Source organism: Hemicordylus capensis, chromosome 2 (assembly GCF_027244095.1).
Source record: "Hemicordylus capensis ecotype Gifberg chromosome 2, rHemCap1.1.pri, whole genome shotgun sequence".
Lineage (NCBI taxonomy): Eukaryota > Metazoa > Chordata > Lepidosauria > Squamata > Cordylidae > Hemicordylus > Hemicordylus capensis.
This window is the reverse complement of record NC_069658.1, coordinates 226,400,969-226,428,843: the sequence shown is the minus strand read 5'-3', so window position 1 is coordinate 226,428,843 and position 27,875 is coordinate 226,400,969. Positions and strand designations below refer to the sequence as shown.

Sequence of the window (27,875 nt, the reverse complement as noted above, 5' to 3'; positions counted from 1 at the left end):
TCCTCTAAACCACTACACCATGGTGCTTTAGCATGATCATTGCCACAACGTACTCTGAGGGGCTGCCTCTTCCAGGGGTGAAAGCCTGAGGAGTAACTCCTCCATTTTTTTGTGGGGGGAGAGGAAAGACTGTGCGGGAGAGATGGGTTATTAGGTTTGGTGGGGGAGAGTAGGGATGTGCACAAACCACTTCAGCGGTCCTTTTCCGGACCACTGGACCAGTTCGGAGGTCCGGAGGTTCAGACCATTCAGTGGCAGCATATCTTCTTGCTGACTTGATCAACGTCAGACCGGAAGTGGCTGGTGCGCGTGCAGAGAGACAAACACCTTATTTCGGAGGATATATGGATATTAGGTAGGTTTGGCAGGGGGCCTGGTAAAATGAGGTGGGCTCCTCAAATGCTCAAGGGTGGATCTGCACTCCTCACACCCTCAAACTGCAGACACAGAAGAACATAATACAAGAGGACCTCCAGGCTGCAAGGCTCAGTGTCCAAAGATAGGAACACAGGAAGCTACCTTCTGCCCAGTCGGACCATTGGTCCATCTAGCTCAGTTTTGTTTACACAGATTGGCTTCTCCAAGGTTGCAGGCAGGAATCTCTCTCAGCCCTATCTTGGAGATGCCAGGGCAGGAACATGGAACCTCCTGCATGCAAGCATACAAAGCTCTTCTCAGAGTGGCACCATCCCCTAAGGGGAATATCTTATAGTGCTCACACATGTAGTCTCCCATTCAAATGCAAACCATGGCAAATCCTGCTTAGCTAAGGGGACAAGTCATGCTTGCTACCACAAGACCAGCTCTCCTTCCCCCGGAGGAGTGCTTGTCCCTCTCAGTGGTCCCTTTCTACTCACTCCCCAGAACCAGAGTTCCAGGGCCTGCAGCTCAGCATCTGATGGCTGCTCTTCCCAAGAATCTCCTCCCACGGGGTGCTTCTGTTCAGGAAGCAAGGGGGTAATGCTTCCTCTCTGGAAAGCCCCACTTTGGTTACAGCCTGCCTGAGACTTCAGGAGTAGAAATCAGGGAAATGCGATGCTACACACACACACACACACACACACACACACACACACACACACTCACTCCTCTGCCTTCTCTTGTTCCCACCAGAGAGAAGCATTCTCCCAAACTGTTCTCCTCACAGGAGCTTCTGCCTGGAGACTAGTGACACCCCTGGATGTTGGATTCTAACAGGTGCTTCTGTGTGCCTTGGGCGGTATGCATCTCCAAGACACAGAAAAACATTTGTCCCACCCACCCGCACAAACAGATCAGAAAGTTTCCACTCTGGGGTTGCAGGCAACTTTCTCTTTGTGTGTGTGTGTCCTTGTGTGGCAGCTAGGGGCTCTCTTTGGTCCAGCCAGCGATGCTGTTGCTGGTGCTGCTGGTGCTGCTGGGACCATCCTTGACCCATGGGAGTGAGGCAAGAAGGAAGACCTCTGGTAAGCAGACGACGTGGGAGGATGGGGGAGCAGAGGGAGCTTGGAGGAAGACCCCCATTCTGCCCCTCAGTGTCCCAGTTAGACAGCAAAGGGGTCTACCCTGAAGCTGGAGTGGGAAGACCTGAGACCACCTCAAACCTAAAGACTCTGGGTAGGTGGTCTGGCTGCAGAAGGAACCAGAGTGGTCCCTGAAAAACCAATGCTCAAGGCAGGGTGGGGAGAAATGTAAGCAAAAATTAGAAGTTGGGGAACCCTAGACACACAGCCCCTTTTGCCTCTGCCCTTAATTTCAATGATCGATCAAGACTCTTCTGCTGACATCCTAATGCATGTCACTAATTGACAAATTATTCAGTTATGTTAGTGAGATGAAGTGGTGTAACTTGGTAACTCTCAGTAGTCTAAACTCCCCTTTGGGGGAGCCATTTCGGGGGACAACAAAAGTGAAGGCCAGGTGGTATTATTTTGGCTTCTATTGTGTTTAGGTCCTGGGTGTTTCAGGTGTGTCTTGGTTTGTCTGGGGATGGGGAGACAGGGGGCGTGTCCACTGACTATGGGTTGGCTATTCCAGTGGTGGTGGGGAATAGAAGAAGTAATGTTGGCAGGTCAGCAAGTCTACAGGGGAAGGGAAGTCAGAAATCTACTAGCTGTTTCCCCTTCCAGCTGTCCTACCAGCTCTTTGACTTTGGGGAGCAGTGCCAACCTCCCACAGACCCTCACCTTGCTCCTCTGTAATGCCAGGTCTGTCCAGAATAAGTCTGAAACCATCCATGCTTTGATTCTGGATGAAGGGGCAGACCTGGTATGTACTACAAAGACTTGGTTGGAGGAGGCTGATGGCCCAGTCTAGTCCCAGCTTCTCCCTCCAGGGTACTCTGTTGCAGACCAGGGGTGGGACGTGGACGGGGATGTGGAATGGCTGTGGGCTATAAGAATAACCTCTCCCTGACCAGGATCCCTGTGGAAGTGTCTGACCGTATTGAATGTGTGCACCACCTAATGGCGCAGTGGAGAAATGACTTGGCTAGCAAGCCAGAGATTGTTGGTTCGAATCCCCACTGGTATGTTTCCCAGACTTATACAAAACTATGGTGCGACCACACCTGGAGTCCTGCATACAGTTCTGGTCACCACATCTTAAAAAGGACATTGTTGAACTGGAGAAGGTACAGAAAAGGGCAACCAAGATGATCAGGGGCCTAGAGCACCTTTCTTATGAGGCAAGACTACAACACCTGGGGCTTTTTAGTTTAGAAAAAAGACGACTGCAGGGAGACATGATAGAGGTCTATAAAATCATACATGGCGTGGAGAAAGTGGAGCAAGAGAGATTCTTTTCCCTCTCACACAACACTAGAACCAGGGGTCACTCCATGAAATTGATTGCCAGGAGGTCTAGGACCAACAAATGGAAGTACTTTTTCACACAACGCGTGATCCACTTGTGGAACTCTCTGCCACAGGATGTGGTGACGGCCAACAACCTGGATGGCTTTAAGAGGGGTTTGGATGACTTCATGGAGGAGAGGTCTATCAATGGCTACTAGTCAGAGGGCTGTGGGCCACCTCCAGCCTCAAGGGTGTGCCTCTGAGTACCAGTTACAGGGGAGTAATGGCAGGAGAGAGGGCACACCCTCAACTCCTGTCTGTGGCTTCCAGCAGCATCTGGTGGCCACTATGTGAAACAGGATGCTGGACTAGATGGGCCTTGAGCCTGATCCAGCAGGGCTGTTCTTATGTTCTTAAACTCCTATATCAGGCAGCAGCGATAAAGGAAGATTTTTATGCCTGGTCATTGATTGATTTTAACTGTTTTATGATGTTTGTGAACCGCCCTGAGCTATTTTGTAAGGGCGTTCTAAAAATCCAATCCATCCATCCATCCATCAATCAATCAATCAATAAGATGCTGAAAGGCATCATCTCATACTGCACGGGAGATGGCAATGGTAAACCCCTCCTGTATTCTACCAAAGAAAACCACAGGGCTCTGTGGGCGCCAGGAGTTGACACTTGATGGCACACTTTACTTTATGTAGATATTATGTTGTCCCTGCATTCAGATGTCTGTATATGGGTATGTAAATCCAGAAATGTCCGGGGTTTGTGCGAATGCTTGTACCTGCATTCAACACAATACATGAATCACTGTACCTGTGTATAGTGTACGTGGATTGTACTGGTATTGAACATAATATTGGTTTTGGTTTTGTCATTGTGCACCACCCAGAGCCATTTGGATGGGGCAGTATATAAATAAAATAAAATAAAATAGTAGGGAAATAATGTGTGAATAGGACTAATGAATCTAGAGTGGTTCATTAAAGTGATCAGCTGGTGATCAACCTATGCATTTGGGGCTTCCTTAAATTTTGACTTTGACCCTCTGTTAACTTTTTATTTTTATAAGAATCTATACCCCACATTTCAGCCCCAAAAGGGTCCCCAAGGCAGCTTATAATTAAACCAAGCATAATACATTAGAACAATTTATTAAACAGTTAAACCAAAATCAGAGATCGAAAAGCAGAACAGCTTAACAAAGGGATGTCACCTTCCCTCTCCCCCCATCTCCGACCTCCTCCTTGGTAGAAATCCAGGAATGTACATTGCCAGCATGGAGGTGCTGTGGTGGGGAGTCTTTGAATGGAGGTGCTGTGGTGGGGAGTCTGCACCCTTTGAATTTCTGCCTTTCATGTAGCTGTTAGAGTCCTGCTAGAAAAGAGGTGGTGGCAACCTTCATTGCCTTTCTCAATGGCTCCTGGTGTAGACAGAGAGGTCCTGTGGGTGAGGGTTTGAAGAGGGCATCTCAGAAGCTGCCAGTGGGAAGACAGGGTGGGAGGCGTGCTGCTGTTTCACACACTCCTTGCACAGATGAGGTTATGAGTGTCCTCTTTCAGTTCTCCTTTCTCTTCCCTTTTCTTCCTCTCAAGAAAGCAAAGGACTAGAATAACACACCCACAGGACAGGAGCAGAACACTTTTGCATGCCATCTCAGTTACATACCATTTTGTCAGTCTTTACTGACATTCATTTAGGGCTCGCACAACAAATGGATTTCTCCTTCTAGCTTCCCATTGTGAAGTATTTCACCATCCATGTGCCAAGGGGTACACATCATCTTCATCATCATTTTTATTTGTTAGCCACCGCATAACAAATTGTTTTCTAGGTGACCCACAATAACACAAAGGTTTTTTAAAAATCCTCTTTAAGACTCAGGTTGCCTTATTCTGGCTTTCCAAATCCGGATGCCTAATTTGCATATTATGTAAATTGGCTTGAAACTAATTTTTGAGCAGAATAATGACTGCACATTTTGCGCCATAACTCCACTTCTACAAGGGCTAGAGCTTAGCTTTTTTTTTTTTTAATGAAAGCTGAAAACTGGGTGAATCTGGGTGGGCTAGGCCAGGGTTTCTTAAACTTGGGCCCCCAGATGTTGTTGGACTACAACTCCCATCATCCTCAGCCACAAATGCCATGTCTGGGGATGATGGGAGTTGTAGTCGAACAACATCTGGGGGGCCAGGGTTAAGAAACCCTGGGCTAAGCAATCTGAGTGAGATGCTTAAAATCTCGGTGAAACCTGGAATTTCAGGGAGCATGGCAACTCTATTTAAGACTCCCTAGAGAATCATGACCTGGGCAGGAGAGCTGGTTTTCTGTAGCAAGCATGAATTCACCCTTTTGCTAAACATTGTTCTCCCCTGTGGATAATATATGCATGTAAGCTTTGTAATATATCTCCCTTAGGAGATGGGACCATATCTCAGTGGAAGAGCATCTACTTCTGTGCAGAAGGTCTCAGATTCACTCTCTTGCATCTCCATCTTTGGGTGGGGAGAGACTCCTGCCTGAAGCTTTGGAGAAGCAGCTGCCAGTCAGTGTAGACAATACAGACCTAGATGGACAATACAGACCTAGATGGTTCAATTCGCGTTGGAAGAAATTCATCCCAATTTGTCCACTGAAGCTTTGATTCAGACCCAAACAGACAGACCACTTGATCAGTGCAGAGACATACAACGGTGGCCAAATCTAGCTGAAGTGCTTCAGCTATTTCAGTCGCTCCCTCCACCCAGGGCAGGAGACTGGGCAGGCTGTACTTCATATTTGCTCCAAGTGGCAAATGAGCAGCACCTTCTGTGGCTTTAGTTTTAAAATGACTTTGTAAGCTTTTTATTTCCCAGCATTCCTGGGCAAGAGACACAGGATTATTTGGGAATCATAGTTTTTTCAGGAACTGCAACAATGGCCACAGCCCTGGAAAAGACAACAATTCCCAAGAATTCCTGCATTTTCCCTAGAACTGCAGGAAAAGGGTTAAAAACAACAACAACCCACAACCCTTACCAGAAATCATTTTAAAACCGAAGACACTATTACTGCACCATCAAGAGCAGTGATGAAGTGTAGCTTGCCCAGTCTCCTGTCCCAGATTGAGTAGGTAGTAGAGGGGTTGAAGGAGTACTGAGAAGATTAAACTTTAGTCCTGAATGAAACCAATCCTTTGCCATGGAATGCTGCAAATCATGAACCCCACCCAATTGAACTGGAACCCCTCTGAAGCACCAAGGCATGTTCCAAATCAAATAGGTGCTGCTTTGCACAGTCTTAGAGGCTATTCACAGTGCACATGTGCAAAACTGGGCTAAGTGAGCCCAGCCCGGTTTTGCACACGTGTGTGAACCGCCGGGATCAGGCCTGATCCCGGCGGCTACATGGCGGCAAACCCTCTTAAGTAGCCTCCCTTTAAAATGAGGTTAAGGGAGTGAGTGATCCCTTAACTGCATTTATTTGCTTGTGAACTGCAGCTGCTTGCAGTCATGGCTGGCACACTCGGGCTTTCTACATATATGATAACAGAAACCGCATTTACCCAGGTGAATATGCCAAAACAGGACAAACTGTGCTGATAAGAGGGAAGCTGTATGTCCTGACTCAGCACAGTTTGTCCTGTTTTTGTGGAGCAACTTACACTCCCCTGGAAGAATTCTAGCAATCGGGATTGGAGGAAGTAATAAAGCATCTTCACAGCAATCAGGTTGAAGACGCTGATTCTGTAAAACTGTTTAGGCATTGGAAACAATGTATTTCTGAAGAAGCAGCAGCAAAGCAAAGATTTATCACGAAATCTGGTTACACTCATTGTTTGTATGGGTTACACATTGGGGCCATTCACACGATTAGCAAAAATCAGGCTAGGAGAGCCTAGCCCGATTTTTGCTATACGTGAGAACCCCTGGTAAAAAAATAGGTTTGTGGAATTGTGAGTAGCCGCGGTGCAGCTTCACGCCGCACCTACTCACGAGTAGACCCCCAGAGGGGAGGAAAAAAGCCGCTTCCCAGCTCCAGGGGTTTCGCGCAGGGCATACTGGGGCTTCCGGGGGCCACACGGCCCCCGAGCTCCCCAGCCCCCGCTGGCTCCATCTCAGAGCCAGCAATCGTGTGGGTGGCCGATCCGGCCGCCCAGGGCTCCCTCCCCGCTCGTGAGCGGAGAGAGCGGGCTTAGCCCGCTCTTCCTGCTCACCACCCCAAACCGTGTCTCACGGATCGTCCCATTGTTTACATTGTAGTAAGTTGATGTATTTCATGTTTACATAAATAGCTTACATCTCCTCCGTTTCTAGGCAGCGTTCAGGCTGCGTGTGTGAATGTGGCTTCTGATGCCTCTTCTCCCTCCTCATCCCTGCAGCCCATTTCCTCGTCCAGGACAAGCGCCAGTGCCACTTCACCAATGGGACACGGCAGGTGTACTTGCTGGCCCGGTACATCTACGACCGGCAGGAGATCGCCCGATTCGACAGCCGCCTCGGGGAATACGTGGCCATCACAGAGACCGAGGCGGCCGATGTCCAGCTGTGGAACAGCAACAAGGCACGCCTGCAGTGGATGCAGGGCGAGGTGGACCGGTTCTGCCGGTACAAATACAGAGTCTTTGAGAATGCGGTCACCACCAGGAAGGGTGAGTGGGGGTCTGGGGAGGGGGCGCCTGAAAATACGAGGGTGGGGATGCTTCGTGATGGTACACTCGCTTCTACGGCAGCCCCCCTGCCCCTATAATCCCCGGGAGCCACTCTCCAGTCTATATCCTGTTCTGTTGCCCATCTCTCCCTTGGAGATGGGGCCATAGCTCAGTGGTGGAGCATATGCTTTGTATGCAGAAGGTCCCAGGTTCTATCCCTGGCAGCATCTTCAGGTAGGGCTGAGAGAGACTCCTGCGTGAAACCTTGCCAGAGATGCTGCCAGTCAGTGTAGACAATACTGAACTAGATGGACCAAGGGTCTGACTCAGTATATGGCAGCTTCCTGTGTTTGGGGGTCCTGGGGGAAGAGAGATGGCCTTTCAGTAGTGAGCATGAATTGTCTGCTTTGCTAAGTAGGGTCTGCCCTAGTTTGCATTTGGATGGGGGGCTACATGTGTGTGCTGTAAGATGGGGCCATAGGGGATGGAGCTCCGTGACAGAGCATCTGCTTGCACGCAGGAGGTCCCAGGTTCAATCACCAGCACCTCCAGGAGCTTTTTCACATGGGGCTTTAAGCTCTTGGTGAATCCAATGAGCAAAACCGATTTGAATAAGAATTACGGAAGCAGCTCTTCTCTGTCGCTGAAATCCAGGATTTCTGTGACCTGGGTTAAGTTTTTTTTACCCCGGACGTAAATCGGGCTAAGCTTCAATTCGGAAGGAAGAACCCAGATTGTGTGTGAAGTGCTCCCAAAGGTCTTGCACAGACTTTGGTGAGGATCTGGCCCATGTGCGAACGCACACACTTCCTTCCGGCAAAGATTCAAGGTAAAAAAACCCATCTGAAAAAGCTCCTGGTAGGGCTGGGAAAGGCCTCTGGCTAAAACCTTGGAGAAGCCACTGCCAGCCTGGGTAGACAATACTGAGCTAGATGGACCAAGGGTGTGACTCAGTATAAGGCAGCTTCCTATGTTTGGAGGTCCTTGGAGAAGAGAGATGGACTTGTGGTAGTGAGCATGAATTGTCCCCTTTGCTCAGCAAGGTCTGCCCTAGTTTGCATTTGGATGGGTGGCAACATGTGTACTCTGTCTGCTGTAAAATGTTAGGGGATGGGGCCAAAGTTCCATGATGGAGCATCACAACTGCTTATATGCACAAGGTCCCAGGATCCATTGCTGGCAATATCTCCAGGTAGGGCAGGGAAAGGCTGAAACCTTGGAGAGCTGTTGCCAATCAGTGTACCAGGGCAGCTCAATTTCGGCCCTCCTGCAGATGTTGGCCTACAATTCCCATAATCCCTGGCTATTGTCCACTGTGACTGGGGAACATGGGAGCTGTAGTCCAAAAACGGCTGGGGGGCCTAAGTTCAGCAGGCCTGGCACTGTAGACCAGGGATTCTCAACGTTGGGTCCTCAGATGTTTTTGGACTTCAACTCCCATAATCCCCAACCAAAGGCCACTGGGATGGGATTATGGGAGTTAAAGTCCAAAAACATCTGAGGACCCAACGTTGAGAATTCCTGCTGTAGACCATATTGAGCTCCATGGATCAAGCATAGCTTCCTATGCAAATGTTTGCATGCCTTCCTCTTACCCCTCTAGTTGCTCACAGAGAAGGAGGGTACATAAGAACTACCTGGCTAGATGTCTCTGGGAAGCTCACAAGTGATCTTCAGAGGTATATTACAGATGAGATCATATCTGAGGAAGATGAATGAATGATGCACACATACACCCCGAGCTCCCCTGTCCCCAAACTGACTTTCACTTCCCCTGCTTTCTTAATGCCACAGCCCCTGCTTCATGGCTCATCTACTTAGCTGTTGTGGGGGTGATTACTTATATAGCAGAGCAATTCAGGAGCTAAGTCACTCCCATTGCAGCAGAAGTAGCAATGGGAGTGGGCAACAGCTTGTAAATGATAAGCATGGAGATTGACTTAAGGTTAAATGAATGAATCTATTTCATTTATAAGTACACGGTGATAGGAAAGACCTATATCTAACTGCGGGCTACATGGTGTTCAGAGAGAGAAGAAGAAGAAGAAGAAGAAGAAGAAGAAGAAGAAGAAGAAGAAGAAGAAGAAGAAGATTCACTTCTTCACTCCCAGGAAGTTCCTGAGTACACTCTATCAATTGAGGGGTCATAGAGGCAAAGATAAACAGGAAAGAGAAGGAGACCCTAACTGACTATCTCTACTCCTAATGCCCCTATTGGACCATTAGGGTTACTGCTGCACAAGGTCGATGCCATCTGGAGCTGGATCTCCAACATTAGCATCTGTGGTAGTGCCCATCACCCAAGTCTTTGGCCTCTCTTCTCTATGCTGGGAGATTCTTCTCTCCCAGCTTGAAGATGGAGATTTCAGGGAGTGCTAGGGATCATTAGGAAGGGGATTGAAAATAAAACTGCTAATATTATAATGCCCTTCTACAAAACGATGGTGCGGCCACACCTGGAGTCCTGCGTACAATTCTGGTCACCACATCTAAAGAAGGACATTGTTGAACTGGAAAAGGTGCAGAAGAGGGCAACCAAGATGATCAGGGGCCTAGAGCACCTTCCTTATGAGGCAAGGCTACAACACATGGGGCTCTTTAGTTTAGAAAAAAGACGACTGCAGGGAGACATGATAGAGGTCTATAAAATCATGCTTGGGGTGGAGAGAGAGAGAAATTCTTCTCCCTCTCACAGAACACTAGAACCAGGGTTCATCCCATGAAATTGATTGCCAGGAAATTTAGGACCAACAAACAGAGATACTTTTTCACACAATGCATAATCAACTGGTGGAATTCTCTCCCACAAGATGTGGTGACAGCTGTCTTTAAGAGGGGTTTGGATAACTTCATGGAGAAGAGGTCTAGCAACGGCTACTAGTCGGAGGGCTATAAGCCACCTCCAGCCACAAAGGCAGGATGCCTCTGAGTACCAGTTGCAGGGGAGTAACAGCAGGAGAGAGGGCAAGCCCTCAACTCCTGCCTGTGACTTCCAGAGGCATCTGGTGGGCCTGGCAGGCTGGAGGAGTGGTGGCGGCGACAGGTGGTGGGAGTGGCAACGGACAGCAGGAGCAGCAAACGACATGGCGGATCAGCAAGTGCGGCAGCAGACAGCAGGAGCGGCTGCAAGGCACCACCCCCCGGAGGGGGGGCTGCCCCTATTCATCCACTCAACACAGGCCCCCTCTTCCCTTGGGATGCCACTGAGAGCAGGGAGGGGAGGCTGTGGGCCTGAGCTAAGCCTTACGGATCCGAGCCAGACTTTATGGGCCCGGGCCCCTGATCTTTTAAGTTCCTAGCAATGCTTCTGCCATCAGGAAAGCTGACCCCTTCGTTGAAATGTGAACAGACACGGAAATATTTCAGTCTGTCACATCATAAAACATTACCCATGGCGTCTGACAGAGTAATGAAGACTTAAGGTACAGTCCATCATAAAACATTACCCAGTACTGAAATCTGATGGGGTGAGGGGAAACTACATTACACTGATGCACCCTAAGGATTGGTGGCCTAGGCGACCGTCTAGGTCTGCCTAGCGGGTGGGCCGGCCCTGCCCCCTCTACTTGTTGGTAAGAATGGCAAGGCCTCCTTAATATCCCAAGCTACCGGTGAGTTCTGAGGGGTCTGCCCCCTCACTCTCACTGGAGCACCAGAAGTGAGGGCGGAGAAGCTGCAAGGTATAATCCACCTGCATCTGCTCAGATGGTCATATCCAGAAGTGTAGATATTTAAATGGATATCTGTGGAAGGGAGATAATTTATCCTTAGTCTGGAACAAGCACTGTACTATAGCACCTGGTCTTTCATTAGTCTGGATGTCAGTTCGGGTGTGTGTGTGTGTGTGTGTGTGTGTGTGTGTGTGTGTGTGTGTGTGTATGAGGGAGGGAGGGAGGGAGGGAGGGAGAATTTTCTTTCTATCTATCTATCTATCTATCTATCTATCTATCTATCTATCTATCTATCTATCTATCTCCTGGTCTCCCTTCAGATGGTTTTTTCTGGAGAGAAGGGGGCGATATTTGCATCTCTCTCTGGGTGCATGCAGAGGAAGCAGATTGATTCCGCATGATCATGACTTCCTTTTCATGTTCTTAACATTTCCGTCTGCTTTAGCTTCTCCCCTCCCTGCTGTTTCATGCATATCCACCTCCTTTCCTTCCAGTTAAGCCCACAGTGAAAATCTCCCTCATGAAGCCTGAATCTCTCGCCCACCATTCCTTGCTGCTCTGCACCGCATCAGGTTTTTACCCCTCGGAGATTGAGATCACGTGGCTGAAGAACGGGCAACAGGAAAAAGACGGGGTAGCCTACGGCGAGGAGCTCCAGAATGGAGACTGGACTTACCAGACCCAGGTGATGCTGGAGACGTTGGTCCAGCAAGGAGATGTCTACACCTGCCAGGTGGAACACGTCAGCCTGGAGACCCCAATCACCGTGCAGTGGGGTATGAGACTTGAGTGTCGGGTTCAGCGGCCTCATCCCCACCCACCTTCATTTCCCATGGAGAAACATTTCCACAAAGGAAAAGAAAGTTCCCATTCCCGAAGAGTTCGATGCACCGAGACACCTCCCAAGGGTCCCCATTCGCAGGGATGTTCTTGCCCTATTCACACTTTCCATTCAATGCATGCACAACCTGTGTACAGTGCCTGTGTACATACTACACAATGCTATGTGCCGGTTGCGATGTTGCGTGCATAGGTGCACCCTTGCACAACTGCAAAAGCTGTGCAAAACATTTTGCACAAGAGCAATCCCATTGAAGATAATGGGATTGCTCTTGTGTAAATGCATTCTGCATGAGGGGGAGAGTAACTGGCCCTATCCACCCCTAGCACAGTACCTACAATAACTGTTGATGTGTCTATCTTATGTTTCTTTTTAGATTGTGAGCCCTTTAAGGGACAGCAATCCATCTTTATGTATTTATTATTTATCTGTTTAAACCGCCCTGAGCCATTTTTGGAAGGGCGGTATAGAAATTGAATTAATTAATTAATTAATTAATCAAATGAGGGGTCATAGAGGCAGAGATAAACAGGAAAGGGAAGAAGACCCTTAACTGACTATCTCTGTTCCCAGTGCCCTTAGTGGTCATTAGGGTTATCGGTGCAGAAGGTCAACACCATCTGGAACTGGATCTCCAACAGTCAATTGTATGTATGCAGCCCAGGACTGGATCCTCCTTTTAAAATCCAGAGGCTGAGGGGCTACATGTGCCCTGATCCTTCTCTTCACACGAGGCTCCTTCTGTTTCCACAGAGCCACGGATGTCAGACGCTGCCAGGATCAAAGTCTGGACAGGAGTCGTGGGGATTGTACTGGGCATGCTCTCTGTGGCAGTGGGACTCTACCTCTTCCTGAAGAATAAGAAAGGTAATCCAGGCTAGGTGGGTGGCACCAGAGGAAGATTGATCCCAGCCATGGAGGTGGAGGGCGGCACACTCTTAGTTCCAGCAGCAGAAGCACAAAGGTTTCAATATAAGTTCATAGCGGGGGAAACCAGAATCCTTTAGATCAGAGGTTCTCAACCTTGGGTCCCCAGATGTTGATGGACTTCAACTCCCATAATCCCCAGCCCCAATGGCCTTTGGCTGGGGATTATGGGAGTTGAAGTCCATCAACATCTGGGGACCCAAGATTGAGAACCCCTGCTTTAGATTCTCTGTCTGAAAGCAGACAGGGCAGGTCTGACTTCATGCTCTTCCAGACTGTGAGATCTTCAGTGCAAATTACAATGGGAAACAAGATGAGAAATCCACACATGACGTACAAGGATGTTGCATTCAGGGATAGGCAACGTGCGGCCCTCCAGGTATTGCTGAACTACAACTCCCATCATCCACAGCTGTAACAAATTAGGGTTGAGGGTGATGGGAGCTGTAGTTCAGCAGCATCTGGAGAGAGCCACATCTGCTGGTAATCCATGAAAACACCTTTTTCCCAGGTTAGAATAAAAAGAGTTTTAAAAAACACAGTTTTTTCAGGGATTGCTGCAGATTGCCAGCAGATGGCAGGGGTGTCATTGGGGGATGGCCCATGGGGCATGGGCACCCAGTGGAATTGCTCAGAGCCCCAAATCTCATCAGCCACCTCCCTCCTCCATGACCTCTTCTAGAAAGGAAGTGCCACAATGGAAGCACCTGGGCACTTTCCAGATTGTACACTACAACAGTGTCACTACGTTTCTGTGAAGTGTGCTTCCAAACTACCTGTGTTTTGACATCGCAGTCCCTGCACTGTCAGCAAGGTGCCGTTCACATTTCTGATGCCTTCTTTCAAGTTCTTTTGCTGCGTTACAGTCCTATAACGTCACATGTGCAGCACAGAAAACTAGCTGTATTTTCCCATTGTTGAGTTTTGCGTAAGCTAGAAAAGACTGCTCCCCCTGCTGGTGGTTTTGCACAGCAATCCTTTATCTACCTTTTCCATGCGATCTGCCCAAGCTGAAGCATTTTACTGCTGTTGTTGCAGGTAATCTAGAAAGTACTCTGCACAGAGCAGGGGAGAGTTCCTAGCCTCACCTGGATCTCTGCTGCTTCCACCTTCATAGCTGCTGTATTATAATATTAAAGACTTTTTAAAAATGTAATTATTGGGCGGGGGGGGGGTTATGACTGAACTTAATGATCAAAAGGGGACTGTGGACCCAGGGCCCAGATCTTTTAGGTACTTAGAAATCCCCCTGGCAGATGGTGCTAAAAATATGGCATGATGTCCTTGTACATTGTGTGGATTTCTTGTTTTATTTCCTGTTGTAATTTGCACTGAAGTTGAAATATATTATCATCTTGAAGAGTCCTTCTTCTCCAGTGGAAAGCAGGAAGTTTTTAAAATCCTGAGGTTGGTTTGACATCCAAGAAGCAAGAGGCATCCCCTGGACCCCTCTTTTTCAGAGGGAGGAAATGAAAGGGGTGTGGAGGGCAGGAGTATAATATAACAGCCCTGAGTTCCCAAGTTTTCACAAAAGGACAGAGAAGATGAACATATTCCAGGGAGGGGAAAATTGCTGTGACTTCAAGAGGGTCCTTATGCTTACATTCTCTCCTTCCCCATCTTCCAGGAGAACAGGATTCCTCTGAAGGAGTCTTTATTCCTGGCGCACTATGAGCCATCCCATGCAGCTGTCTCAAGTTCAGAATGTCTTCCGCAAGATAGGAAGTATGTAGGCGCATTTAGTGATCCTAATAAGAGGCATTCTGTAATTGTATCCATTCATTGAACATTCATTTATTCATTCATGCTAATGATGTGTATATCCCACTTCCCAGCCAGAGATGGCTCCCAAAGCAGCTTACAACTGAAATCTACAAACATGTACAATATATTAGGGATAAATATGGACCCGCAACAAAATGTTGCCATATATATCTCTTTTTTGTGATTTTTTTTTGTTGTGGTTGTGAGCTTATTGTCCGTGTGCACATAATGCTTGTGACTGTGTGTGTCCGTGTGCACATAAAATGATCAGCAGATTAACAGATTCATTGTGCAACCTTTCCCTCTGTTCTGTAGGAGAGTCCACTTACATATTGTGTGTGTGTGTGTGTGTATGGGGGGACACCCACATCAAGGGCTTAAGTGTGTCCAAGCCCTCCCCCACTTAGAAACACAAAGGTATGAAATGGCTGGTGAGAAAGCTAGAGGGTTATAGTCCCCCTTTCCCCTCAGAAGCAGAAGGGGCTGTGAGTGTCTTGAGGGAGTATTCTTCAAGCTGAGAAATTTTCTGTTCTTGTTGTTCAAGCCCTCTTTCCCTCCCGCTTTGCTACTGGGTTCCATTAGTTCTGCCCAGCAGGTTGTCTGTTCAGTGCTCTCTGTGTCTGCAAACACTCCACTTCACTGAGTCCTATTGGGGTAGTTTGGGTTTGTTGTTTTTCACCCCCCTTAGGTATTTTTCTTTCAGTTTTTTTATGAAACTGATGTTCTGATGTTTCTGCAGGGTCCCTCCCTCTCGCAGGTGCTCCAGTTATGCGTCCATTAGGATCATAATATAGCCAGCTTTTTTGAGAATGGATATAAGAATAAATAGAACTGACCTCTGCTCCAGGGATTCCCGACCTTGGGTCTCCAGATGCACATCTGAACAAAGGCTGGGGTCAATAACTGAATAATGACTGAAGGCTCTTGTGGCTGAGGGTGATGGAAGTTGCAGGCTTTCTGGGAGACTCGAGGTGGGGAACTCCTGTTCTGGTCCCTGGCAGGAGATGAGCTTGCCCGTAGTCTAGACCAGGGTTTATTAACCTTGGGTCCCCAGATGTTAGGAACATTAGAACATAGGAAGCTGCCACATATTGAGTCAGACCGTTGGTCCAACTAGCTCAGTATTGTCTACACAGACTCGCAGCAGCTTCTCCAAGGTTACAGACAGGAGTCTCTCAGCCTGATCTTGGAGATGCCCGGGAGGGAACTTGAGACCTTCTGATGCTCTTCCCATAGCAGCCCCATCCCCTAAGAGAAATATCTTACAGTGCTCACATGTGATCTTCCATTCAAATGCAAACCAGGGTGGAGCCTGGTGACAATTCATGCTTGCTACCACAACACCAGCTCTGGACTACATGTTGTTGGAGTATAACTCCTACCAGCATGGGCTTTGTGGCTGCGGATGATGGGAGTTGTAGTCCAAGAACATCTGGGAAACCAATTTTAAGAAATCCTGGTCTAGACTGTTCCCCTCTCCAGATGGAAGAGGCAAGAGGAGCTGAAGGGGTACCCGGGGGCTGGCTGATGGGGATGATGCCAATGCAGAGGGGCAGCCCCTCTGCAGAGTCTTCTGGGCCAACTCTGAGAGTTGATAGGAAAGTCCACCTTCTAGGTTTTTTCCCCTTCAGGGAAGATAAAGTCCCATGGTTTGTGCTTGGAGAGCCATCAGACTCCCTCAAAGAGTGGGTTCTTAGCCCTTCTTAAACTCCAGAATGACTGGAGCACCCCCCAAAAAGTCAGCCTCAGGGACAGCCAGGGGAGGAGGTTAGCTTGTCACCTGAGTCCTCCTCCTGGCTTGCTGCATTCAGCCAGTTCCCTCTCCTGGGCGCTTTCCAGACTAGACCCTACAACGGGGTCACGTCGTCTCTCTGAAGTGAGCTTCCACACTTCCTGCGTTGTGACACCGCAGTCCCTACGCGGACAGCAGGGTGCCGTTCACGTTTCCAATGCCTTGTTTCACATTTAATCGCTGTGAAATAGAGCTAGGATGTCGTATATCTGGCGTGGAAAAGTTGTTGTTGGCGGCGGGGGTGGTGGTGGTGGGTGGTGGTGTTAGTTGCTGCGAGACAGCTCCCCCTCCTGTTTACATTTTGAATGCGACTTGCATTTCACTGCTGATGGGCAGAGCTGACAGGGCTTAAAGCCTACTTCCAGCCCCGCCCCTTCCAGACCTGGCTTCCTGTTCCCTGCCACACCTGTCCCAGCTGCCTGCCTAGAGCTGTTTCCTGCAGCTCTCCCTGCCTTGCCCTCTCAACCCCACTGAGATCCACTCAGCCTGGACCCTTCTCATCCCCCTTGCCCCCTAAAGGGCACAAAAGCCTCAGAGGAGGGATGCCACGCCCTTCTCCAGCCTCCACAGGGCCACCCAAGCGTCCAGGTAACATGGCATCCCCTCCCAACAAGGGCCTTCCGTGGTGTGCGGCGCGGGGGTGCAGACTCTCCTGGGGTAGCAAGGAACACTTTCTCAAGGGGTGTAACTGTGTCTCTCTCACCTTTTAGCAACTCCCAGCCCACAACTAGCAGGAGAGAAAGAAAGGGGGATAGATTAACTCCCTTTTCTCCTTCTATCCTCACAGCGGTCATCTGGTAACCCTGCTGGCTCCAGCTCCCTCCTGGAAAAGCCTGGTGTTTTTTCCAAGCTAATGAATCTTTTCCCTTCGCTTCGAGAATGGGAGTCGGAGGGGGTGAAAACAGAAGGCTGGAGAATGACCATAGCAGCCTGGATCTTGCTCTGCTAAGCTGTCCACTGCTGGCTTCCTTTTCCCGTCTCCCTCTTTCCCTTCTTGGTGGTGGTGGGGGAGGATCACCTTGCCAAGTGGTGAGGAGATGCATAACCTTCCCCTCGAGGGGCCCAAGACTGGGCCAAACTTCCAGGACCAGCTTTCTGTAATATGCACACCCTGGTTGCCCATATCCAGTCCAAGCTGAAACTACATTGCTAAGCAGTTTCAGGCATGTAGTTGAAGCATGCACGTTGTATCCACTCTACGTTCCTGGTCTGATGGACTCTAAAACTACTGTTGAGAGTATTACTGCAGTATCAGGACACTTGGCTCAGGGGATCTGTGTTCCCTGGATACTAACAGCTGAAGATGTGGTCATGGTTTATTTTGTATAGCTACATTTCCCCCAAAACATGATCATATCATGTTTAACATCTACATGAAACCGCTGGGAGAGATCATCAGGAGATTTGGTGCAGGGTGCTATCAGTATGCTGATGACACCCAAATCTGTTTCTCCATTTCAGCATCATCAGGAGAGGGCATAACCTCCCTAAATGCCTGCCTGGAGTCGGTAATGGGCTGGATGAGGAATAACAAACTGAGACTGAATCCAGATAAGACAGAGATACTCATTGTGCGGGGTCAGAACTCGAGAGATGATTTTGATCTGGATGGGGTCACACTTCCATAGAAGGAACAGGAACGCAGTCTAGGGGTGCTTCTGGATCCAAGCCTCTCCCTGGTTTCCCAGGTTGAGACGGTGGCCAGAAGTGCCTTCTGTCAGCTTTGGCTGATACGCCAGCTGCATCCGTTTCTTGAGGTGAACAACCTCAAAACAGTGGTACATCTGCTGGTAACCTCCAGGCTGGATTACTGTAATGCACTCTATGTGGGTCTGCCCTTGTACGTAGTCCGGAAACTACAGTCGGTCAAGAATGCGGCAGCCAGGCTGGTCTCTGGGTCATCTCGGAGAGACCATATAACTCCTGTTTTGAAGGAGCTACACTGGTGGCCAATATGTTTCTGGGCAAAATACAAGCAGAGGCGTATCTAGGGAAAATAGCGCCTAGGGCAAGCACTGAAATTGCACCCCCTGTCCAAGCATCTGACACCCATCTTTCAGATAACTTCACCATAATATCAGCTCAAAAATACAAGTCAGGCTCGTTAATCTTTTAATATTTCAAAAACTATTTAGCAGTGATCTTAGCCAGACCAAAAAAATGCTGGAAAACTACAAATTTCAGTATGCTGCGGCTCATGAAATACCCAAATACTATGTGGAGGTGTACTTGGAAAACTAAACAGAAGTCCCTGTCTAATTCTCTACTATGCATTTTAGCATAATCATTACATAAGTTTTAAAAATAAATGGAGAATTTGACTTTTCCCAGATACTCTGTAAATAATTAAAGGATATACAGAGTAAACTGTGTCACTGCTTGGAATATATTCTAGTCTTTCAGAAAGACAGTTAAAATAAGAGAAAGTGAGCAAGAAACTCCCAGTGGGCCTTAATATTAAGGATTTCACACTGATTCAAAGACAAACTCACCATTAATAGCCATATTATTAAGACATCACATTTAACTCACTTATCACAAGAAGCAAAGTAAGAGCAAATGAATACAATCCTAGCTCATAAGCATCAGCTCAGTATTCACAAGCCCTGATTCTCTGTACATAGTGCCAATCTGAATATGTGTACAGGGTCTTATATTATATTATTTATTTATTTATTTTTAACCTGGAGCCCCTTTGGGGGGCTTCCTAAATCCTGGGGGGGTTGCAAAAGTTCCCGCTCACCCCACTGGCCTCTAGGGCCTTGCAGGGACCATTTGAGCATGTGTGGTGGCCATTTTTAAAAATAATCTTTTTTTTAAAGGCCCCTGAAAACAAAATGGCCACCGTGCATGCTCAAATGGCCTCTGGAAGGCCTGGCATGACCTAGGGCCTCACAGAGGCCATTTGAACATGCACGGTGGCCATTTTGTTTTTGGCAGCCATTTTTTAATTTTTTTTTAATTTTACAAAATGGCGCCCCCTTCAAGTGGTGCCCGGGGCACATGCCCTGCCTGCCCTACCCTAGATACGCCCCTGAATACAAGGTGCTGGTTATAACCTATAAAGCCCTAAACAGTTTGGGCCCTGGGTATTTAAGAGAACGCCTTCTTCAGCATGAACCTCACTGCCCACTGAGATCTGCTGGAGAGGTCCGTCTGCAGCTGCCACTGGCCTGTCTGGTGGCCACTCAGGGACGGGCCTTCTCCGCTGCTGCCCCGAGGTTTTGGAATGCGCTCCCTAGTGAAATAAGAGCCTCCCCATCTCTGATAGTTTTTAAAAAGTCTTTGAAAACACATCTCTTCATCCAGGCTTTTAATTAATGTTGTTTTAATGATTTTAATGCTGTTTTAAAATATTATTTTTTAAAAAAATTAAATTGTTGTAATGTGTGTTTTTCCCCACATTTTTGTCTTAACGAATGTTTTACTTTGTTTTTATTCTGTTGTAAACCACCCAGAGATGTAAGTTTTGGGCAGTATAAAAATGTTTTAATAAATTAAATAAATAAATATCAAGGCCTTTACACTCTTCACCTGAAGTGGAGGAACTGTCTTAAGATTTAATATTAAAGGCAACAAGTAAAACAAAAAGTCATCTTTCTGTGTGTGATCAAGCAAAATGGGAGTCCCAGAGGCTTTTGGACTGATGAGGGGTCTGCACGGGCCATGGCTGGGAGAGAGAAGCACCCCAGATGTTTAGACTGAGAGCACAGGTTGCTTTTCCTGGATGGAACCAGCTTCTGCCAAGAAAAATGTTTTTAAATTTGAAAACCACTCTCAGAAGAAGGGACAAAGGTTTGCCATGTACTCACTGCAAGAGAGATGTTAATGCTTCTTCCAGACCCATCCAGTTCGCCAGAGCTCAGGATGGGGCTGCGTTTTCTCAGGCAATATAGGGTGAGGCTGTCATCATTGGATGATCCCCCCTGTGTCAATTAGCTGCCTGGCATATATCGAACAAGCTGTAGCAATAGAAATCCCAGTATGCCCTTCCATCCTGGCCCAACTTGCCATCCTTTTCCTCCTCAGGGCTTTTGCCTACCAAAGCCCAGCTGTGTTCCAGAGAGGCTCCTTGCTGCAGGTCAGGTGGGGTCTAGGGGCAGTGTCACCGAATGCCCAGTCCAGAGAGTGCCTGGGTTACTTACCTAAGCAGCCGTGCCTTCGACAAGACCACATACCAGGGATTCTAGCAACAAGGAGAGCTGACTTGCCTTAGAAACCTCAAGTTGCATTTTGATAGCTGGCCAATCGTGGCCTATTCAGAAATAAAGATGGAACTGGGACGTTCCTGCCTGCAACTTTGGAGAAGCCGCTGCCAGTCTGTGAAGACAATACAGAGCTAGATGGACCAATGGTCTGACTCAGTATATGGCAGCTTCCTATGTTCCACTAAGCTTGAGAAAGGTCATTCTCTGCCCTCCCACTTTCAGTCCTGTGCTTGTAAACATTAAGGGAGGAGGAGGAGAGGATGATTGTATGTGAGGCGGCAGCTGGGTAGGATGGCTCTTCCTCCTACTTCAGTAAAAACCTGGGGGCAGAATCTGGGTAGGGTGCACACGAAGTGTTGCCTCGCACACCTTCTCGCTCCCTGCCTCCACCTTCATGTCAGCAGGCACATGATTGAAAATCAAAAGCACTCCCGGCCCCCCTACCCAGGCTGGGCGCTTCTCCCACCCTGTTGGTGATCATGTGAGCAGGTTAAAGGAGGAACCAAACCATGCTGTGTGTTTAGTCCGATGACATCCCAAGGTCTTTTTCACACAACGCATAATCCACTGATGGACTTCTCTGCCACAAGATGTGGTGAGAGCGAACAACCTGGATGGCTTTAAGAGGGGTTTGGATAACTTCATGGAGGAAAGGTCTATCATCGGCTACTAGCTGGAGGGCTTAAAGGCCCCCTCCAGCCTCAGAGGCAGGATGCAGGGGAGTCACAGCAGGAGAGAGGGCATGCCCTCAACTCCTGCCTGAGGCTTTCAGCGGCATCTGGTGGGCCACTGTGTGAAACAGAATACTGGACTAGATGGGCCTTGGCCCTGATCCAGCAGGGCTATTCTTATGTTCTTATATCTCTGTGTGCTTGAGGGTTTTTTCTATATAAAAATCTCTTAACACCTCCCCTCATGCACATTCACTTTCCTCTCTTGTTCCAATTGGTGGCAGCAACAGCTTGATTTTGTTCATATGTATATGTGTGCGCACGCACGCGCACGCGCACACACACACTCTTAACTCATCCACCGCCACCACCTCCTTCTTTGTGTGCAGTACATGCCCTCCTCTGCTTCCTTCCTCTTGCAGCGCTGGGCTGATTATGAAAAGGTGGAGGAAGTGGAATTCATAGTCTGCCCAGTAGCACATGAATGGGGAAGTGGAGGAGGAGGCAACGTGCACCCAGTCAGTATCGGAGGCAGGTGGGGGTGGCAAAGAGGAGGAAGTAATCGAGAGCAGATGAACTGCTCCTATGGCAGGGACAGCAGAGGAAGGTGGCAGAGTGGGGCAGGGGGCATCATGACGCCCTCCAGTGCCCCAGTGATCCGACACCTGAGGCCAGCACCTCACCTCAACTCACCTCGTGGAAGGACGGCCCCTCAGCACACGCTTCACTCCTGAATTGTATGTAGCGGGGGTAGGGAAACTTGGCTTTGCATCCACCCTCTCTCTGGCGGCCCCTCAGAGTGAGGGAGAGAATGAATAAAATAGGGGGGTGTAGCTGGGGGGCCCTCAGGAGCTGGAGGCCCGGGTTCTTTGATCCCTTTCGCTCAGTTATAGCTACTCCCCTGTTTCCCTCTGTTGTTGAACTACATAAAACATTGTGAGTGGGGATGATGGGGGCTGTAGTTCAAGAAGAGATGGAGAGCCAAGGTGGCCTAAAATAGTAGTTTGATTTAGTCAGTACTTAGGACCAGGTTCATTTGACCCAGAAACGACCCCTCTAAGGCGATGGATCCACTCTAGAAAGTTCTCACAATCACCATCTTGTTTTCCTAACTCTGCAGCTACGCATGCCTCTAAGCACAGGTGCAGAGCTGGGGGAAATGATCTAAATCAATTATCTAAAGGAAAATTATCTAAATCAATTATCTAAACCACAGTGATTGAGCCTTCTTCCCCATAGAGCTCAGGGGGTTCAGCCAAAGATGGCCTTTGAAGCCAATGACATAAACATCGGAATCTGCAGCAGCAACAACACATGACAACTTCTTGGACTGAGCCGGCAATGGCATAAATTCTCTCCCATATCACCAAAATTCAGGGCAGGAGGGGACTCGTCCTGCCAGGATTGTATGCCAGGGCTTGAGAACACAAGACGTGCTGCACACAAGCAGATGCTCTACCACTGAGAGCTATGGCCCCATTCCCTAAAGGGAACATCTTATAGCAGACAGTGCTCACACAGAGTCACCCATCCCAATGCAAACCATGGCAGCCCCTGCTTAGCAAAGGGGACCGTTCATGCTTGCTGCCACAGGTGACTGGCTTGCCACCCCCAGCCCTTGAATTCATGTAACGATCTGCTCTGTAGCTGAGGGCAGCCACAAGGGAGGTGAGTGTTGCAGGCAGACCTGAGAATGAAGTTGCTGCTGCTGCTGTTGCTGCTTCTGTTCCTGCCCAGAGCCGCAGCCTTGGAACTGCTGAAAGCAAAATGTCCGCTGAGTTTGAAAAGGGATGCAAGACAGCCCTTCAATTACTACAAGCCAGGAGACCACCTCATCGGGGGGATCATAGCGACCACCAATGTGATGTCTGTGGGAATCCCCTTCAACGAGGAGCCTTCCACCTTTATTCTCCCGTAAGCAGCTGATTAGCAATGTATTATTTTATTTTATTTTATTTTTATATTTTATTTTATTTTATTTTTTATATTGCAACATGTTTTTAAATGACAATAAATAAAACAGAAACATAACAATCAATTAAAACCAGCAATCAAAAATGAAAACAATATTAAGCACTTAAAAACCCTTTAGAAGGTCCGGTGAAAGCAATTAAGTCTTAAGGGTAAGATGCTGTCCCCCGCCCTCCTGTTCTTCTGGTTTCATAGGCTTCCCTTGACCCTCTTTCCAGGGACAGTGCTCTTTTCCCCGACCCTTATAAATCACCGGCCCTGCTTGGCCTGAACCTTCTTGTTCTGCCTGATGAGGTTCATTTCAAGGCTGATAAGGATGCAAGTGTATATTTCAGGATAACTGGGTTTCACCTAGCATCACTTAAAAGGAAGGAAGCCCTCTCTGCTTTTGAAAGAAGGTGACCAGCAGTCAGGGGCTGTGTCTCAGGGGTCTCTTTCCTGGGTCTCCAGACATGCCACCCCAGATGGGCACCTCTTCACTCCTGCCTTGTGCCTAGACATTTTTTTTAGATTGTGAGCCCTTTGGGGACAGGGGACCATCTTCTTGATGTATTATTTATTTTTCCATATAAACCGCTTTGAGAACTTTGGTTGACAAGCAATATATAAATATGGTAGTAGTAGTAGTAGTAGTGATATGGATGGGGCTCGTTCCTGGGTCTTCTAAGCTTAACCAATCAGTCAGAAACAAGATTGGGAATTATTAATTGAGGCTTTATTGCTCTGCAGATAGCAATAGGTAATCAATAGGCTCATGCTCTCAAACTGATTACAGTTTGGTTACAGGTGTGCCTTACATTTATACAAACAATCTAAATGGTGCTGACACCCTAGACACAGTATGGTGGTCCAAGTATCTAGTACGCATGCAAATGATTCATTGTTCATCTGGCGATTACTCCTTATTTGGTTAGATCCTGTTTTCTTAACTGTGTCAGCAAAAAACAGTGAGAACCTTGACTATGTTAACAAGTTTCATAGATGCAATTTTGCTACAATAAAGGCAGTGATGTAAATTATGTCCCTGAGCTGGGCTGGGGTTAGAAATGGGGTTTCTAAGTAAAATGGAGTTGCTTTGTTTTCTAACTACATCATCATCATCAGTAGTAGTAGTAGTAGCAGCTGCTCTTAGGAGAGAGGCTGCTCCTTGGGGTGCTTCAGGTATAGCTCTTCCCTCATAGGTGAATCTAACAGTGAAGCCCTTTCAGATTAAATCACGGGCCTTGTCTTGCCATTGAGGGGGAGAATCAATAGTGCCTAAAGCGGGACCTCTTTCAGCATCCTGCAACTACAGCGGGCCACATCATTTGTGGGGAGGGGCTCATTCTGGGCTGGGGTCTGTGCAGAAGAACAGGGGGGATGGAGAGAGGGAGAAAGAGTCTGAGAAGATGTACTCTACTACTACTACTATGACTACTACTATGAATATTTATAACCGGCTTTTCAAAAAATGTTCCCAAACTGGTTTACAAAATGGTTAAGCCCTGCTAACAGAGCAAAAAGGTACCTTTCAAAAGTGGCGATTAGCTTTATTTAGCATAGGGAGAGCAACTGGCCCTATACAGCCCCAGCACAGCATCCCTCCAGTGGCTGAGGCTGGTGTCTATATTATGGTGGTGGTGTTGTGGTTTTAAAGATTGTTAGCCCTTTGAGGACATAAAGCCATTTTATTTATTTGTTTGATTGGTTATATCTATGTGAATCGCTTTGGAAACTTCTGCTGAAAATGGTATATAAATATATGTCGTATTCATATTTGTACAGAGAGAAATAAATAAAGATAGATCCCTGTCCCCAAAGGGCTCACAGTCTAAAAAGAAACATAAGAGAGACACCAGCAACAGCCACTGGAGGGATGCTGAGCAGGGGTCGGATAGGGCCAGTTGCTCTCCTTCTGCTCAGTAAAGAGAATCACCACTTTTTCAAGGTATCTTTCACAAGTCGGGTTTTCAGACAGGCTGGCCCTCCACCAGTACTGAGAAAGGAGGAGAGGCAGGAGTCATGGGGCAGCTGAGGGTGACGCCAGCGATGGAGAGCGAAAGGTCCTGGCAATTTCTGCATGCAAAGCAGGGGCTCTGTCCCATAAGTTTTCCCTGGACATTGGAAGCTGCCGTGTGCTGAGTCAGGACTTTGGTCCACCTAAGCCACTACTGTCTACTCTGACTCAAAGCCGGAGGTGCTCCTCCCCCTGAACTTCTGGGCAGAAGTCCAGGGCATCCACACCCCTTGAGGGCCCCCAAATCCTCTTTAGTCTGTCCCTGGTGGTGTGGTTGCCACACCGTGAAGTTGACCCGCACTGCACCAAGTGGCTGAGCATGACATCTGCTTTAGAGTCAGAGTGGGGAGTGCGGAAAGAAATATGTGGGATGAGAATATGTTAAGTTGTGCATTGAAAGGTTCCTGCTAATAATACATATTTGCATAAATATACCTGCTTTATATTCTTACATTCTTGTGAGTTCAGTTACTGTTTGTACCATCAAGAACCTAAGTGAAAAATACTGTGTGTGTCACGGTGTGTGTCACTGTGTGTGTGTGTGTGTGTGTGTGTGTAGGGGGATGTTGCTTAACTTGCAGCAGGGGGCAGGGGCGGGGGGTGCTCCAAAGGCCTTTAGGTCTAGGCTCCAAAATTACCTGGGTGCAGCTCTGCTTGAAGCTCTGTTCTCCAAGAACCATGCAGCTAGAAACTGAACCTAGGACCTTCTGAATGCATGCAGCACCCATTGTGTGGGCATGTGAGCTGCGCAGCTTGGATCTCTGCTATATATAGTCTTATCAGTTATTCATTCATTTCATTCATTCCTTCAGTCCCTGGACTTCAGGCCTCGGCATAGCACAGAAACAGCACTGGTCGCTCTGGTAGATGACCTTCTTCGGGACCTTGATGAAGGTAGTGTCCCTCTCTTGGTCCTTTTAGATCTCTCAGCTGCTTTTGGCTCTATCGATCATGCTATCCTTCTCGACCGCCTGTGTGGGTTGGGTATCGGGGGCACTGTCTTACAGTGGTTCCGTTCTTACCTTAGCGGGTGTGTCCAGTCGGTGTGCATTGAGGACAGATGCTCTGACCCATGGTCACTCCTTTATCGAGTTCCCCAGGGTTCAGTTCTTGCCCCTGTCCTCTCTAACATCTATCTGAAGCCGCTGGGTCAGGTCATTTCCCAGTTTGGGGTGAGATTTCATCAATATGCTGATGATACTCAGCTGTATATTGCCACCCCAGACCATTCTAGGGATGCTGTTTCTGTGCTTACTTGATGCCTGGAAGCTGTTAAGGTCTGGATGAATCAAAACAAGCTCAGTCAGAATCCCACTAAGACTGAACTACTTTTACTCAGCCCTCGTACCGGCCAACACCTGGATGTGAACCTTGTTTTAGATGGGGTGGCGCTGCCCCCAAAGGAGCTTGTTTGGAGGTCCTTTTGTATTTGGAGGGATTTGGAGGGAATTAGGAGGTCCTTTTGTACTCGCGCCTCCTGCTTGAACAGCAGGTGGAAGCTGTGGCCAGAAGTGCGTTTGCCCAGCTTCATCTGATTCACCAATTATCCCTTACCTTGATCGGCAGGCATTAATGACAGTGACCCAGGCCCTTGTTATCTCCCGTTTAGATTATTGTAATGATCTCTATCTAGGGTTACCTTTGAGGACGATCGGGTAGCTACAACGGGTCCAGAATGCAGCAGCTCACCTACTCATGGGTGCCAGAAAATATGACAGGTTAACACCTCTCCTGCAGTCATTGCACTAGTTGCCTTTTTGCTTCTGAGTTCAATTTAAGGTCCTGGTTCTGACCTTCAAAGCCTTGCGGGGCTTGGCGCCTGTCGTCCTACAGACCTGCCTCTCCTATCCAGTTACATCCCGTCCAGTCAGATCATCTCAGACGTCCCTTTTTTCGGTCCCTGATTTCCAAGAGGATCGGGGCTCTTGGACTCGTGAAAGGGCCTTTTTGGTTGCTGCCCCACTTCTTTGGAATTCTCTTCCTCTTCAGATCCATCTAGCCCCTTCCTTACTGATCTTCAAATCTCTATTGAAGACTTTTCTTTTTCACCAGGCTTTTGCCCTGTAGTTTACTTATTTGTTTTTTTGTTAGTTACTTTAGTTTTTAATTTAGAATGTAATTTTTAATGTTGCCTTGTCACTTGGCTCCAGATATCTTAAACATCCCCACTACCAATCCCCTACTATACTAGCAGCCCGACACGCCTGGAAGGAACTGGGAAGGCAACTAAACTTCGATCCCTATGCCCACATGGATATGACACTGTGGGGTAACCCACACATATTGATAGGCAAACAACCAATTTTGTGGAAACATTGGATTGATAAATGGATTTACCGGTTATCACAGCTGATAGTTTTTAATTTAGAATGTAATTTTTAATGTTGCCTTGTTTGCATGTTTTTGTGTACCGCCCGGAGTCTTCGGAGCGGGCGGTATATTAAATGTTTCTAATAAATAATAAATAAATAATAAATATGGGGGCAAAGGAGAAAAAGGTAATCAGGAGGTCAAATGATCATGACATGTAAGTGGTATGATCTGTGACACTTCTATGAAGAGCTGAAACGTGCCTCACATCAGCATGGGGTCCATTCACAGCAGCAGTAAAGAGTCATTCC

At 47.9% G+C, this 27,875-nt stretch overlaps 1 protein-coding gene and 1 long non-coding RNA gene across 4 annotated transcripts; one reads left to right on the top strand and one right to left on the bottom strand.

Moving 5' to 3' along the window:
* Positions 1–1,294: 1,294 nt before the first annotated feature.
* LOC128342959 (HLA class II histocompatibility antigen, DR beta 4 chain-like) lies at positions 1,295–19,236 on the top strand. Of its 3 annotated transcripts, XR_008315274.1 has the most exons (6): positions 1,295–1,445; positions 7,144–7,413; positions 11,579–11,860; positions 12,679–12,792; positions 14,480–14,577; positions 17,196–19,236. XR_008315274.1 is itself a non-coding variant. In XM_053291206.1 (5 exons), the coding sequence occupies exons 1-5, from the start codon at positions 1,370–1,372 to the stop codon at positions 17,207–17,209; spliced, it is 756 nt and encodes a 251-aa protein (XP_053147181.1). In that variant the 5' UTR covers positions 1,295–1,369; the 3' UTR covers positions 17,210–19,236. The 3 variants fall into 3 exon arrangements, 2 of the variants coding, with proteins under 2 accessions (XP_053147181.1, XP_053147180.1); XM_053291206.1 differs by lacking the exon at positions 14,480–14,577; XM_053291205.1 differs by lacking the exon at positions 17,196–19,236 and having other exon boundaries at positions 14,480–15,452.
* LOC128342962 (uncharacterized) lies at positions 4,038–9,599 on the bottom strand. Its single transcript, XR_008315275.1, has 3 exons — positions 9,051–9,599; positions 7,062–7,363; positions 4,038–4,372 (listed from the first exon to the last, which is right to left on the bottom strand). It is a non-coding gene; the product is annotated as an uncharacterized LOC128342962 (long non-coding RNA).
* Positions 19,237–27,875: the final 8,639 nt, after the last annotated feature.